We start from the raw sequence: 16,097 nt of genomic DNA, 5'->3' as shown, positions 1-16,097 counted from the left end.
AGTCTTCCAGCTGTTGCCAAACTACAAGTCCCATGAGGCATTGCAAGATTGGCAGTTACAAGGATGACTGGCAAAGGCAGAGGTATGATGAGACTTGTAGTTTTGCAACAGCTGGAGGGCCGCCAATTTGACACCCCTGCCTTATTGCAAGGCATGTACATGTGCAACATGAGTTAACGCCACCCAACAGATCAGATAGGTGAGAGTCCGCCTGTCAATCAGATAGGTGTGAGGATCAGCCTGTATAAAATCTGATCAGTCCCAGCAGATCACATGACCAAGGACCTGGGTATTCACACGTGTAGACAGCAATGAGAAGGGTCCCTGATCAGCATCTTCTCCAGTAAAGGTATGGAATTCAACTCTTTGGTTATTTTCTGCCTATCCATCCCACCAAGACTGTTAACATTCCAGCACAGGTCCATTTTACAGAAAAAAATATTTTATAACTGATAAAGGAAAATACTAGTTAACATGCATTCACATTTTGCCTGGAGTTCAGCATTCTGGGTATACCCTACCCAACAACCGCTACCAATCTGCAACAGTTGAAGAAGGACACGTCATCTCCGATGAACTCCCAATGGATTCCGTATCAACTGCCACCAGGTTTTACAAAATATTAGCTTCATTTACCCACCTTCCTGCCTAAGAGGGTGGAGCTTTGTACATTATGCCCGCTGATTGGCTTTTCTTTTGTCTATTAGATTCAATGGCCAGTGAGGAGACTCAGCTGTTAAACGACCTGTTTTTAAACTACGACAAAAATGCACGTCCCGTCAAATCCATCCATGACATCATCGAAGTCCGCCTGAAACTCACACTGACCAACCTCATCTCACTGGTAAGTCCTCTGGGAGGTTAATGTTATATATATATATATATACGTATATATATGTATGTATGTATATATGTGTATGTGTGTATATATATATAATGACCATAAATGCACAGGCTTGCCTATAAGAGATATACTGCATCATTTCTCCTTATGTAGCTTAACTTACTGAGTCTTAGGCGGTCAGAGATGAAAGGTCACCCATAGTCAACAGTGTCAAGTGACAGAGCCCTGTATAGAAGCGATGGGAACAGCTAGAGAACAGTTTGATATTGTAATGGTTACTTTGGAGCTGGGAGACAGCATGTGCATGAATTCATGCAGTTAACCTCAGGTCAGGGGCGGACTGACCATTCGAGCACTCGGCCACTGCCCGAGGGCCCAGGGTCAGTAGGGGGCCCCATGAGATGCCCCTGGTACCTTTCATTGGCTTTTTCATCGGCTTTTTTGAGTGTGGGTGAGGACACAGGGGCCCCATGATCCCCTATTGCCCAGGGGCCCCATGAGTTGTCAGTCCGCCCCTGCCTCAGGTGGTCTCTCAGCTCTCATCCCTAGACAAAACATAAGGCTGGCCATACATTAGCAGATTTTTGCTTTTACCATTTGATTTTGGAATGAATTGAGTTTCCCAAACAAGGACCACATTGACGGTCAGAAATGTGTTGGCTCGAGAAAAGGTTTCCACCCTGCTCCTTCAAATTTTCTTGCCATAAAGTACGTGATTTGACCCCACTAACAAATGACTTTTCTTAAGATGAAACCTTTTGAACAAAACTGAACTAGAACGTGGCCAGCTTTAGATTGTAAGCTTCCTTTGGGTAGGGATTGATGCCATTGTGCACTATGGAAAGTGCTGCATAAATTGTCACCACTATATAAATAATAATAAAATAATACAAAAAGTTATTAAGTGTTCTCACAAATATATTCTTATTCTTATAGCTAAATTTACCACGCTAACTCCTCCCACAGTTTTTACACTACAAAGGCAGTAATATATCAAAACGTGCGGATTGTTCCCGATTGGTGCGCTATTACTTTGTGGAACGTTTCGCCGAATGGTTCACGAAATATCGCGGTTTTTGTGGTGAAATTTTCCCATAGGAAAGAATGGAGCAACTTCAGTGGGAGCTGACAAAGCTAGACTGTGGAAGGAAAAATCAGGACGTGATTTCCAAACTGCCATCACTCCCTCATTTTCATGCCCACCTACACAAATCTTATATCAAACCGTTCAGCTATCGCTGCTGCCACTATAAATGTTCACGGCTAAGCCATAGTCCTGATAGTTTTCACATTATGACCATTTGTTTGCAACTCACACTGCCCATTGACTTTCATTGAAACTAGAGTGTGAAAGGAAAAATCAGGACATGATTTCTAAACTGCCATCACTCCCTCATTTTCAAGCCCACCTATTTTTAAACTGCAACTGTGCCTTTATTTTTAATATTTCAGAGACATATTATGCATCCAAATGTAGGTCTAGGTCTTGTGATTCTCACAATATAAAGCTCTAGGATTTATACTTTTAAAACTACAACCGTTTGAAGATGGCAACCGCCAGTGAAGTGAGCAAGTTGGAGCAGTTTGTTTCTAAAAGTTCCTCTCAGCTTGCACTAGAGTGAGTTGCCATAGCAACCCAGCTGTGTCAGCAGCCAGCAGAGTGACCAAGGCTACTCCGCCCACTCCAGTTGTAGACTACTGCTGCAGGCAAGAACACTTCACACAATTTCCCCAGAAATTGTAAATTTTCTTGGTGGTCTGCCATGCAAGAACACTTAAAAATGAGAGGTAGAGGGAACAACCTTCATGCTCAACTTCCAAGTGTTCTGGAATGGGGTCTAGGCTCAGAGAAGTTTCTATTGCCTCAGTGTCACTGAACTTCTCCCAGTGAGATCCTTGTGTCAGTATCACTGAACTTCCCCAGAGAGATCCACATGTCAGTATCACTGAACTTCTCCAGAGAGATCCTCGTGTCAGTATCACTGAACTTCCCCAGAGAGATCCTCGTGTCAGTATCACTGAACTTCCCCAGAGAGATCCTCGTGTCAGTATCACTGAACTCCCCAGAGAGATCCTCACATCGGTATCACTGAACTTCCCCAGAGAGATCCTCACGTCGGTATCACTGAACTTCCCCAGAGAGATCCTCACGTCGGTATCACTGAACTTCCCCAGAGAGATCCTCACGTCGGTATCACTGAACTTCCCCAGAGAGATCCTCACGTCGATATCACTGAACTTCCCCAGAGAGATCCTCACGTCGGTATCACTGAACTTCCCCAGAGAGATCCTCACGTCGGTATCACTGAACTTCCCCAGAGAGATCCTCACGTCGGTATCACTGAACTTCCCCAGAGAGATCCTCACGTCGGTATCACTGAACTTCCCCAGAGAGATCCTCACGTCGGTATCACTGAACTTCCCCAGAGAGATCCTCACGTCGGTATCACTGAACTCCCCAGAGAGATCCTCACATCTGTATCACTGAACTTCCCCAGAGAGATCCTCACGTCGGTATCACTGAACTCCCCAGAGAGATCCTCACGTCTGTATCACTGAACTTCCCCAGAGAGATCCTCACGTCGGTATCACTGAACTTCCCCAGAGAGATCCTCATGTCGGTATCACTGAACTTCCCCAGAGAGATCCTCACGTCGGTATCACTGAACTTCCCCAGAGAGATCCTCACGTCGGTATCGCTGAACTTCCCCAGAGAGATCCTCACGTCGGTATCACTGAACTCCCCAGAGAGATCCTCACGTCGATATCGCTGAACTTCCCCAGAGAGATCCTCACGTCGGTATCATTGAACTTCCCCAGAGAGATCCTCACGTCGGTATCACTGAACTTCCCCAGAGAGATCCTCACGTCGGTATCATTGAACTTCCCCAGAGAGATCCTCACGTCGGTATCACTGAACTTCCCCAGAGAGATCCTCACGTCGGTATCACTGAAATTCCCCAGAGAGATCCTCACGTCGGTATCACTGAACTTCCCCAGAAAGATCCTCACGTCGGTATCACTGAACTCCCCAGAGAGATCCTCACGTCGGTATCACTGAAATTCCCCAGAGAGATCCTCACGTCGGTATCACTGAACTTCCCCAGAGAGATCCTCACGTCGGTATCACTGAACTCCCCAGAGAGATCCTCATGTCGGTATCACTGAACTTCCCCAGAGAGATCCTCACGTCGGTATCACTGAACTTCCCCAGAGAGATCCTCATGTCGGTATCACTGAACCCAGCTGTGTCAGCAGCCAGCAGAGTGACCAAAGCTACTCTGCCCACTCCAATTGTAGAATACTGCTGCAGGCAAGAACACTTCACACAATTTCCCCAGAAATTGTAGATTTTCTAGTTTTTGTTATCATTATTAATAATAATAGTATAATAATTATAAATGTATTTATCATTTGCAACATCAATGCTAAACATTTTTTTTTATTTTTATTTCCATTGACAGAATGAGAAAGAGGAGACTATGACAACTAATGTATGGCTCCAGCTGGTAAGAGGAAAACTCTGGAATGAGAGCAGGGACTGATGTGAATGTAGAATATACAGTATTTATGTGTAAATTGACGGCGTTATATAAGTACCTGTAATAAATAAAGAAATACCTGCACTTTACATTTTATGATCAATCATTATTATTCCCCTCAAATAATGTGTACTGAAGTTAAAAAAAACCCATTCTGATAGCTCATTTTATATCATTATAGTGTATATATAATTTAGTCTCCTTCAAATAATGCGTATTGTTAAAAAAATATCTGTGTATTTTATACATACAGTCATGGCCGAAATTGTTGGCACCCTTGATATTTCTCCAGGAAATCATGTATTTCTCACGAAACGTATTGCATTAACACATGTTTTGCTATACACATGTTTATTCCCTTTGTGTGTATTGGGACAAAACAAAAAAAGGGAGGAAAGAAAGCAAATTCGACATAATGTCACACAAACCTCCAAAAATGGGCTGGACAAAAGTATTGGCACCCTTTCACAACTGCGGATAAATAAGAATGTTACAAGCATGTGATGCTCCTGTAAACTCACCTGGGGCAAGTAACAGGTGTGGGCAATATAGAAATCACACCTGAAAGCAGATAAAAAGGAGAGACGTTCACTTAACCTTTGCATTGTGTGTCTGTCTGTGCCACACTAAGCATGGACAACAGAAAGAGGAGACGAGAACTGTCTGAGGACCTGAGAACCAAAATTGTGGCAAAATATCAACAATCTCAAGGTTACAAGTCCATCTCCAGAGAACTAGATTTGCCTTTGTCCACAGTGCGCAACATTATCAAGAAGTTTGCAACCCATGGCACTGTAGCTAATCTCCCTGGTCGTGGACGGATGAGGAAAATTGATGAAAGATTGCAACGCAGAATAGTCCGGATGGTGGATAAGCAGCCCCAAACATGTTCCAAAGACATTCAAGCTGTCCTGCAGGCTCAGGGAGCATCAGTGTCAGCGCGAACTATCCGTCGACATTTAAATGAAATGAAACGCTATGGCAGGAGACCCAGGAGGACCCCACTGCTGACACAGAGACATAAAAAAGCAAGACTACAGTTTGCCAAAATGTACTTGAGTAAGCCAAAAGCCTTCTGGGAAAACGTCTTGTGGACAGATGAGACCAAGATAGAGCTTTTCGGTAAAGCACATCATTCTACTGTTTACCGAAAACGGAATGAGGCCTACAAAGAACAAAACACAGTACCTACGGTAAAATATGGTGGAGGTTCAATGATGTTTTGGGGTTGTTTTGCTGCCTCTGGCACTGGGTGCCTTGACTGTGTGCAAGGCATCATGAAATCTGAGGATTACCAAAGGATTTTGGGTCGCACTGTAGGGCCCAGTGTCAGAAAGCTGGGTTTGCGTCCAAGATCCTGGGTCTTCCAGCAGGACAATGACCCCAAACATACGTCAAAAAGCACTCAGAAATGGATGGCAAAGAAGCGCTGGAGAGTTCTGAAGTGGCCAGCAATGAGCCCAGATCTAAATCCCATTGAACACCTGTGGAGAGATCTTAAAATTGCTGTTGGGAAAAGGTGTCCTTCCAATAAGAGAGACCTGGAGCTGTTTGCAAAGGAAGAGTGGTCCAAAATTCCGGGTGAGAGGTGTCAGAAGCTTATTGATGGTTATAGGAAGCGACTGATTTCAGTTATGTTTTCCAAAGGGTGTGCAACCAAATATTAAGTTAAGGGTGCCAATACTTTTGTCCAGCCCATTTTTGGGGTTTTGTGTGACATTATGTCATATTTGCTTTTCTGCCTCTGTTTTATATTTGTTCCAATACATACAAAGGGAATAAACATGTGTATAGCAAAACATGTGTTAATGCAATACCTTTTTTGTGTGAAATACTTGATTTTCAGGAAAAATATCAAGGGTGCCAACAATTTCGGCCATGACTGTATAATATGCAAGTTTGCCAGTCTGTTCTCGACTGGTTGAATGTGTACAGAATATAACTGGATATAACATTTATAGGTAAAGTTGATCCAGGGAATATCCAATTGCCTCTCGGGGGATCCGGAAGGAATTTTTTTCCCAGCAGGAGCAAATTGGATCATGCTTTGCTGTTTTTTTTTTTTTGCCTTTGGCAGGCCATAGACGGGGCGAAAACCGGCCGTTTTTTTTTTTAAAAAAAGAAAAATCGGTCGTTCAATCGGCCGACGTTACCATTGGTAAATAAAATCGGCTGATTTTCGTCCCGTCTGCGGCCGGCAAATATAATAGCGGTGTCCCTGCAGAGAGCGCCGCTATTATATTTGACATTTAAAAGTATAGCAAAGTTGCAACATTGTATCTATTTGTATCCATTTCAGGTACAGAGGTTTCTATTCGGATACAAATAGATACAATGTTGCAACCGCAATACTTTTAAATGTCAAAAATAATAGCAGAGGGTCCCTGTAGAGAGCTCCGCTATTATATTTGACATTTAAAAGTATTGCGGTTGCAGCATTGTATCTATTTGTATCTGAATAGAAACATCTGTATCCGAAATGGATACAAATAGATACAGATGTTCTTCTTCTTCTTTTTCTTTGTCTTCATCTTCTTCTTTTTCTTATTTTCCTTCTTCTTGCAGGTGGTCACGGCTCATGCGCATTTTTTTTAATCAGTAAAAAGATCGGCCGATTTGCCCATCATTGTCGTGAAAATCGTCCGATCGACAAAATCGCCCATTTTGTTTTCCAACATGACCGATTAAAAAAATGTGTCAAAATCATGAAAAACGGCCGAAAAATTCACCCACTAACGATCCAAAAATCAGCCGATTATTCTTTTGGACGAATTTTCAGCCGATTTTCGACCCATCTATGGCCTGCCTTCCTCTGGATCAACTGTGGGTGTAGGATTATAACTTTTTTTTTTTTAATGGTTGAACTCGATGGACTTTCGTTTTTTTTTTTTTTCAGCCAGACTAACTATGTAACTATGTGTACAGTGTCCAGGATAGGGAGACACGATATAAACCATAAAATACATAAAGGGTATGAATGAGGTTTAGTAAAGCAGTATTTTCAATCAAAAGCTGAGCTCAGGAACACATGGACATAACCTCAAGCTAGCAGGAGGAAAGTTCAACCTTTGAAAGTATTATTTTGCCGAAAGAGTAGTTTATATAGACTTCCCGTAGAGGTAATCAACAGTATGTGAATAAAAACATGCTTGGAGCAATCATAGATCTATACTCAGACAAAAAGGTAACGACAAACATGTCATTACACACGCATGACACACCTATATCTGTGTGTCGGCAAGTCTCCAATCTGTGTATGGAATACCGACATGAAAACACTGAACATCAGGTGTATAAGAATGTGCAAGTCACATCAGAATTTATTTCAGGCAATCCATACTGCAATAACTCAAATGTGTAATCCTTCAATGGGCACTATTGCTTCCCTCAGTTCTTTCAGCAGGATCTGACCCTTGACCCCTCAGTATATCAGACCTAATTGTAGCACAGTTTGCAGTATTTTCTGGAAGTGTCAAATATCTTGATTTCTCCTAGGAATGGGATGACTACCGACTCACCTGGAATACCTCAGACTACGGCGGGATAGAAATCTTACGGGTTTCATCTGACATGGTTTGGTTGCCGGACATCGTTTTGGAAAACAAGTGAGTAAAAATAAAGAAGGTCGTCTACAGCAACTTGGCTCTCAAGATTTTTAGCAAAAGGCCCCTCAAGGCTGTCTGTCTGCTTTTGGCTTCCAGTTTTACTTTCAGATTTAATGAAAAGCTAATAGCAAACACTGGTTTCAGAAAAAAAAAAAAAGAATGCCACCAATGCTGCTTTTCAGCTGAAGACTGGACCCTGTAGGGTGACCTTTCTCAAGCAGAGTTCTGTGGAACCCTATGGCTCCTCCAGAGGTTATTGGGGTTCCCTGAGAAAAGGGCAATTTCTGCCTCTCGGGTAAGTTACCACTGACACCAATGGTCTTTTTGGCTATCTTTAAGAGGGACAGTCTTTCCATCAACCCCTACTTTAAGTTGCATTCTTCCTAGAGTCCACCAATGTTAAGGACATTCTTCCCATTGGCCAACAATGGGACATTCTTTCCACTGGCCCCCAATGTCAGAGGCATTCTGCCCACTAATGTCAGGGCCATTCTTCCCACTGACCATCAATGTCAGGGACATTTTTCCCACTGGCCATCATTGTAATAAGCATTCTTCCCACTGACCACCAATGTAAGGAAGATACTTACCACTGGCCAACAATGTCAGGGGCATTTCTTCCACTGACCACCAATATCAGGTACATTCTTTCCCCTGGCCCACACTATAAGGGGCATTCCTCTCCCTGACCACCAATATCAGGGATATTCTTTCCCCTGGCCCACACTATAAGGGACATTCCTTCCACTGACCACCAATATCAGGGATATTCTTTCCCCTGGCCCACACTATAAGGGACATTCCTTCCACTGACCACCAATATCAGGGATATTCTTTCCCCTGGCCCACACTATAAGGGACATTCCTTTCCTTGACCACCAATATCAGGGATATTCTTTCCTCTGGCCCACACTATAAGGGACATTCCTTTCCCTGACCACCAATATCAGGGATATTCTTTCCTCTGGCCCACACTATAAGGGACATTCCTTTCCTTGACCACCAATATCAGGGATATTCTTTCCTCTGGCCCACACTATAAAGGACATTCCTTTCCATGACCACCAATATCAGGGACATTCTTTCCCCTGGCCCTTTCAAAAGCCACCAATATAAGGGGCATTCTGCCCACTTACCACTAATGTCATGAACTCGATCACCTGCTGGTGGCACTGAAGGCTGGTGGTGGTTCCCGGATATGAAGGGTGTTGTCCTGGTGTCCACCAGTGGGTGACTCCCAGTAGCCAGCAGATCCCAGCATTTAGAACATAGTCCCCACCTGATGCTGGCTACTGAGAGGATATTTAGAAAGTGTTTTGCCTGTGTTACCCTTGTGCTTGTTCATGCCTGCTTGTACCTGTTTCTGTGTACCTTCTCCCCATTCTGGCTCATTCCTTGCTCCTCAGCCTGATCCTACTATATCCTATTTATCCTGCCATCTGTACATAGCTTAATTTAGGTAATTTTGCTTAGTGATTAGGTCCACTTTTGTATTGGTTCGCCAGGTTTTGTATTTTGTGTATTTGGATGTTTGTATTTATTGTTGTGCTTGCCACTTGTGGTGTTTCCCTAATAAATCACATTTACGTTCACTAAGCAGGGGCGGATTGACCATTTGGAAACTTGGGCACTGCCCGAGGGCCCGGGGTCAGTAGGGGGCCCCATGAGATGCCCCTGGTACCTTTTTCATAGGCTTTTTTGAGGGCACAGGGGCCCCATGATCCCCTATTGCCCGGGGGCCCCAGGAGTTGTCAGTCCGCCCCTGTCACTAAGTTTTTAGTCTGGGGTTCTCTGCAGATCCACACATATCTGCTCCCACTCTACAGTATACTTGAACCTGATATCATAACCCAGGGACATTATTCCCAATGGCCACCAACATGAGGGGCATTCTTGGCAGTCAATGTCAGGGGAAATCTTCCTACTAGCTGTCAAAGTGAGGGGCATTCTGTCTATAGCCACCAATGTCAGGGACATTCTGCCCACTGACCATCACACTGATGTACCGTGAGCTGTGGATATGATACAAATATTGACAGAGGTTTGCTGAGACCTGAACGTTTTTTAATGGCTGCTCCGTGTTAAAAATGTTGAAAAAGGCTGCTATAGGACCTCGCCTTGGTAGCAACCATGGGTGCTTCAGACCATCAAAAACATTTATTGCCAGATTTAGAAGGTGTACCATCTTGCTATCAAATCTTGGTATAAACAGCCAGAAGAGGGGAAAGTGTAAGTCACAAGTGCTTTGGTCATCAAATGATTCACATGGAAGACCATTGGTGGATCACAGAGGGTTCAAGGACAAGCAAATGCCTCACCACCTGTTTTTCTGGGGAAAAGCAGTCCAACAGCAGTCATAGATTTTCAATGGAAGAAGGTGAGGGTAGGTAACAGCGAGAGTTTCTAGCGGCGAGATGTTGGCGCTAGGTGCAGGATAGTTTATGACTAAGCGCAGAAACGAGGAACATACAAGAAGTTTAGCTGAGCAATGGTTAGCACTAGGTTTGGTGTTAGGGTTACACTGAGCATGTTATGACCCTAATTATATTAAGCTTTTTAGGACCTCATACAAATCTAAAAGATTTTAAAAGAAATTTGATTCTATGGAAAGTGGCCATCCTGCTCTGTAACTGCCTATCATATTGTTTTTCAGCATCGATGGCCAGTTTGAAGTGGCGTATTACGCCAACGTCCTGATATATAACTCCGGCTACATGTATTGGCTCCCGCCGGCCATCTTCCGGAGTGCCTGCGCTGTGGAGGTCACCTACTTCCCTTTTGATTGGCAGAACTGCACACTGGTGTTCAGGTGAGCAATCAATGTACTTTATATAGACCACTGAGTCAGTGACATCTCTGCATTGGAGGAGATTACACTCCCATGTCCCCACCACATTCACATACTATTATTAATATACAGCACATTTATACTGATCAGCCATAGCATTATAGCCACCCACCTACTATTGATTGGGTGCAGCCAAAACAGCGCTGACCCATTGTGGCATGGACTGAACTAGCCCTATGAAGGTATGCTATGGTATCTGGCACCATCTGACGGTTTGTGTTCTTCTAATACTGCATTCTGGTGCCATCTCTTCCCTAGGTAAGTGACTTAGATGCACCTGGATATCCACATGGTGTAAAAGAAAACATCATTCATCAGACTAGACCTCCTTTTTCTATTGCTCCGTTGTCAAGTTCTGATGCTCACGTGCCCACTGTAGGCATTTTGGCTGTGGACACGGGTCAGCATGGACATCCTGACTGGTCTGCACCTACTCAGCCCTATACAGTGATCCCTCGTTTTTCGCTGTTAATGGGGACCAGAACCTCCCGCAAAAGCTGAAAAACCGCGACGTAGTATTTGCTCCTAGGAATTTTTGTGTATGCGGGTACTGTACAAGAATGTTTTAAATATGTAAACATCATGGACAAGACTGGCGAGATACAACAAGGGAAGATGCTAAGTGAGGCTGCAATGATGCGCAGACAATCAACTCACAGGGATAAATCCACTCGTACTCTTATTGGTCGATGTCACACCGGAAACCAATCACGCGCCTTTATGAAAGCCCGTGGTATGTACAGTACTCTGAGTCAACTCATCTCTTTGGATGACATGCAGGGATCCTTCTCTTTTGCGCATCAACATGAAACAACACTCCTTTCCACAATGTGGCTGCTGACCCGCGAAGTACTGAAGCCGCAAAACATGAAGCGCGAAGTGGCGAGGGAACACTGTACACAATAAACTGTGATGCACGGTCCCCTTTCTATCGGAACCAGCAATAACTTTTTCAGCAATTTGAGCTCCAGTAGCTCTTCTATTGGATCAGACTACTCAGCCCAGCCTTCGCTCCCTATGTTTATCAGTTAGACTTGGATGCCCATGACCCTGTTGCTGGTTCGCCAATTTTCATGGTGGGTCCTGACCACTGCAGACTGGAAACATCCCATAAGAGCTGCCATTTTGAAGTTGTTCTGACCCAGCTGTCTAGCTATTACAATATGGCCCTTCCTTATGCATGCCCATTGTTTTTGCTTTCAACACATCAGCTCCAGGGATAACATGTTCACTTACTTGTCTAATGTATCACGCCCACTTTCAGGTGCCATTGTACTGAAATAATCAGTGTTATTCACATTACCTGTCAGTGGTCATAACATTATGGCTGATTGGTGTATATACTATAGCTCTATAATCTGCAGTGATATACAGAGAACACTGAGCCAGTCATGGTGTTTGCACTAGAGAAGTTTACACTCTAACATCCCACCGCAGTCACACACTATTACTATACATTTAGTATACACTATATTGCCAAAAGTATTGGGCCTCCTGCCATTACACACATGAACTTTATTGGCATCCCAGTCTTAGTCCGTAGGGTTCAATATTGAGTTGGCCCCGCCCTTTGCAGCTATAACAGCTTCAACTCTTCTGGGAAGGCCGTCCACAAGGTTTAGGAGGGTGTCTATGGGAAGGTTGGACCATTCTTCCAGAAGCACATTTGTCAGGTCAGGCACTGATGTCGGGGGAGGAGGCCTGGCTCACAGTCTCCGCTCTAATTCATCCCAAAGGTGTTCTATGGGGTTGAGGTCAGGACTTTGTGCAGGCCAGTCAAATTCCTCCACTCCAAACTGGCTCCTCCATGTCTTTATGGACCTTGCTTTGTGCACTGGTGGGCAGTCATGTTGGAACAGGAAGGGGCCATCCCCAAACTGTTCCCAAGTTGGGAGCATTAAATTGTCCAAAATGTCTTGATTTGCTGACACCTTAAGAGTTCCCTTCACTGGAACTAGGGAGCCAAGCCCAACCCCTGAAAAACAACCCCACACCATAATCCCCCCTTCACCAAAATTTACACTTGGCACAATGCAGTCAGGCAAGTACCGTTCTCCTGGCAACTGCCAAATCCAGACACGTTCATCAGATTGCCAGACAGAGAAGCGTGATTGGTCACTCCAGAGAACACGTCTCCACTGCTCCAGTCCAGTGGTGTCGTGCTTTACGCCACTGCAGCCGACGCTTTGCATTGCACTTGGTGATGTCAGGCTTGGATGCAGCTGCTCGGCCATGGAAACCCATTCCATGAAGATCTCTACACACAGTTGTTGCGCTAATCTGAAGGCCACACCAAGTTTGGAGGTCTTTAGCTATTGACTCTGCAGACAGTTGGCGACTTCTGCGCACTGTGCGCTTCAGCATGTACTGACCCCGCTCTGTCATGTAACGTGGCCTACCACTTGGTGGTTGAGTTGCTGTTGTTCCCAGTTGCTTCCACTTTGTTATAATCCCACTAACAGTTGAGCGTGGAATATTTAGTAGCCAGGAAATGTCACGGATGGACTTATTGTACAGGTGGCCACCTATCACGGGACCACACTTGGAGTCACTGAGCTCTTGAGAGCGACCCATTCTTTCACCAATGTTTGTAGAAGCAGTCTGCATGCCTAGGGGCTTGATTGCATACACCTGTGGCCATGGAGGTGATTGGAACACCTGAATCACATGTAGTAAAACAAGGGGATATACGAGCGCTAGTATTAAGTGAGAAATGAGCAGTTAGCATACAGGTATAAACTCTAAACCTTTGATGTGAAAATTGTGAAAAATGCAGCGCTATGTTCAAAAAGTATAAATAAGCAATAATGTGACATAAATACATATAAGTGCGCTGTGGAGCGCTAAAATAATGACGTGTGTTAAACGTCTATGGTAATGACGTTTAAAGTGCACTAAGTGACATATAATCAAATAATGTCCAAAAATCAAACAATGGTGAAATCAGTGACTCCCGTGATTGCGAATGAGTATATAATGCACTGACCAGATAGCACATATCTATGCACCTTTGAGTTGTCTGACCACTCCTGGTCATCTGGGTCTGGAAAGGCAAGGGTCAGGAGATCATCTGGCAAACCAGCAGCATGACAGGTGATCACTGTGTCATCTCTCTCCATGTGATATTACTCAGTCATCCAGCAGGGGGTCACGATCCAAGTATCATAGATGCTATGCCATCCACCATGGAAAACCTCACAATGATAGGTATGGGGTACCAAAACAGGGATCCACCTTGAAATGGGGGGGGCTCGTAATAAAACGAGCCCAAGCAAAGATCTCGATAGTTTAGTATTTCCAATTTATTTATGAATCACATAAGATAGTACATTCACATGACAGGAATAAAGATGGCCGCCGGCCTCCACGTGGCCCGAGCGGCGTGACGTCACTGGCTAGGCTCCACCCTAACGCGTTTCATGCTACAAGCACGTTATCAAAGAGAAATTTGGAGGGCTGGCCCAATACTTTTGGCAATATAGTGTATATTTTTGTGACATAAACTGCAATGCTGTACAGAGAACACTGAGCGAGTCACATCAGTCTCTGCACCACAGGAGCTTACACTCTAACACAGGCAAAGAATTTTAGATGAAAACAGAATGTATTCATTTGTTGACATATCATTGTGTATTTCTTCACATACCTCCTGGGCGCCCCCTTCCTGTAGATCAAAAACATACAACTCTAAAGAAATCAGTCTTCTTTTGGCTTTTACCGAGAGCGGGGAGCTGTTGGAGCGGGTGGACATTGACCCTGAGGCTTTCACAGGTAATATCATACTATTTTGCTTTCCCATCTTCCACTTTTAGTAGTCCATCCATTAACCTCTTGTTGGTTTTTTTCATCTATCACTTCCTGCCGCATTCAGAAAATGGTGAATGGGCAATAAAGCACTGCCCTGCATGGAAGTATCTAAACCATCGCTATACGGAGGACGACCTTCAATATCAGGAGATTAATTTTGGGCTTATTATTCAAAGGAAGCCTCTTTTCTACATTGTCAACATCATCGTACCGTGTGTCCTCATCTCCTCCTTGGTAGTGTTGGTCTATTTCCTGCCAGCCAAAGGTGAGACAACCACCAGGTGGGCTGAGATGGAGTAAGCAATAGGTGATAAACATATGGCTTATAAGATTCAGTGAGAAGGATCTTAGGTCACCAAAAGAGAAATGAAGGGACCCTTTGAAATGGGAGGAAAATACATTAGATGGCTAGCATCCCCTCAGATTTGAAGTTCTGGTGTTTCCAGTGAAGGGTACAGCATTTTAGTTTGTACACCTCTAACCGTGTGCCAACAGTTTGAGGACAGGCCTTTCAGCATGACTTTGCTCCTGCTTATGAGATAGCTTCATGAGTTTGGTGTGGAGAAACTTGAGTGGCCCTCAAAGCCCTAACCTAAAGCTTTGTGATAATATGGTCTTCTCCAATATTGGTACCCAAACACCCAAATGAGCACAAATCACCCCAGACACACTTGTGAAAGAAACAAAATTCTCAGAAGAGTGGAGGCTGCTGTAGCCACAATGGCTACATGGCCATATTAATGCAGGCCTGTCAATAGGAAGATATAGGTAGTACTTGACCTCAGAAATGCCATTTTGGTTAAATGGCCAATAATTCCCACAGACACACTCCAAAGACTTGAAAGTCTTCCCAGAAGAATGGAGGCAGGTATAGCCACAAAGGGGAGGCCAGCTTCATATTGGTCATAACGGTCATGGTTTTAGACTGAGATGCTCAACAAGCTTGTATAAGTGTGATGGTCAGATGCCCCAAAACCTTTAGTCACATAGTAGCATAACTGTTTTCAGACAGTTTAATTTTAGTTTAGGTTTTATACATCTTTTAAAAAGTTTTAAAAAGAAGGAAAGCTGGTTAGCCGCACGTCCAAGAAGGAAAGCTGGTTGGCCGCACATCCAATAATATCACCTTTATTACTGAAATCTCATAAAAGTATCTCCAAATATATGGTAGAAAGACAGCAGGTCCAGCTAACGTGTTCCACGTCAAGTTCAGCGCTTAATGATAGCTTGCGATTAAGCGAAAAAAGGTGATATTATTGGATGTGCGGCCAACCAGCTTTCCTTCTTGGACGTTGTCAGGAATGGACTGGCCAGCAATGGTGGGACTCACCTGCCTTATGGGCTGCAGTACCAGGGCTGGCCAGCGGGTGCTCCCAGCAATCAGAGACTCAACCCTGCAGCCAGCCAAACACCTGAAACTGCTTATGCTGGTGTATTTAAGGGATGGCCAG

General features: G+C 44.2%; 1 protein-coding gene across 3 annotated transcripts in view; it reads left to right on the top strand.

Annotated features, from left to right (window-relative positions):
- The window catches only part of LOC149452811 (acetylcholine receptor subunit epsilon-like), a 46,985-nt gene that overhangs the window by 15,582 nt on the left and 15,306 nt on the right, over positions 1–16,097 (top strand). For all 3 annotated transcript variants that reach the window (XM_089688964.1, XM_089688962.1, XM_089688963.1), the window contains exons 2-7: positions 708–844; positions 4,309–4,353; positions 7,882–7,991; positions 10,645–10,800; positions 14,510–14,610; positions 14,711–14,911. In XM_089688964.1, coding sequence (XP_089545090.1) covers positions 708–844; positions 4,309–4,353; positions 7,882–7,991; positions 10,645–10,800; positions 14,510–14,610; positions 14,711–14,911 — 750 coding nt within the window. The remainder of the gene's footprint in view (positions 1–707; positions 845–4,308; positions 4,354–7,881; positions 7,992–10,644; positions 10,801–14,509; positions 14,611–14,710; positions 14,912–16,097) is intronic.

Source organism: Staurois parvus, unplaced genomic scaffold (genome assembly GCF_062004578.1).
Source record: "Staurois parvus isolate SC_StPar_1 unplaced genomic scaffold, SC_StPar_1.0 ptg000463l, whole genome shotgun sequence".
NCBI classification, from domain to species: domain Eukaryota; kingdom Metazoa; phylum Chordata; class Amphibia; order Anura; family Ranidae; genus Staurois; species Staurois parvus.
The sequence above is the reverse complement of the archived record's forward strand: the minus strand, read 5'-3'. Positions and strand labels throughout refer to the sequence as shown.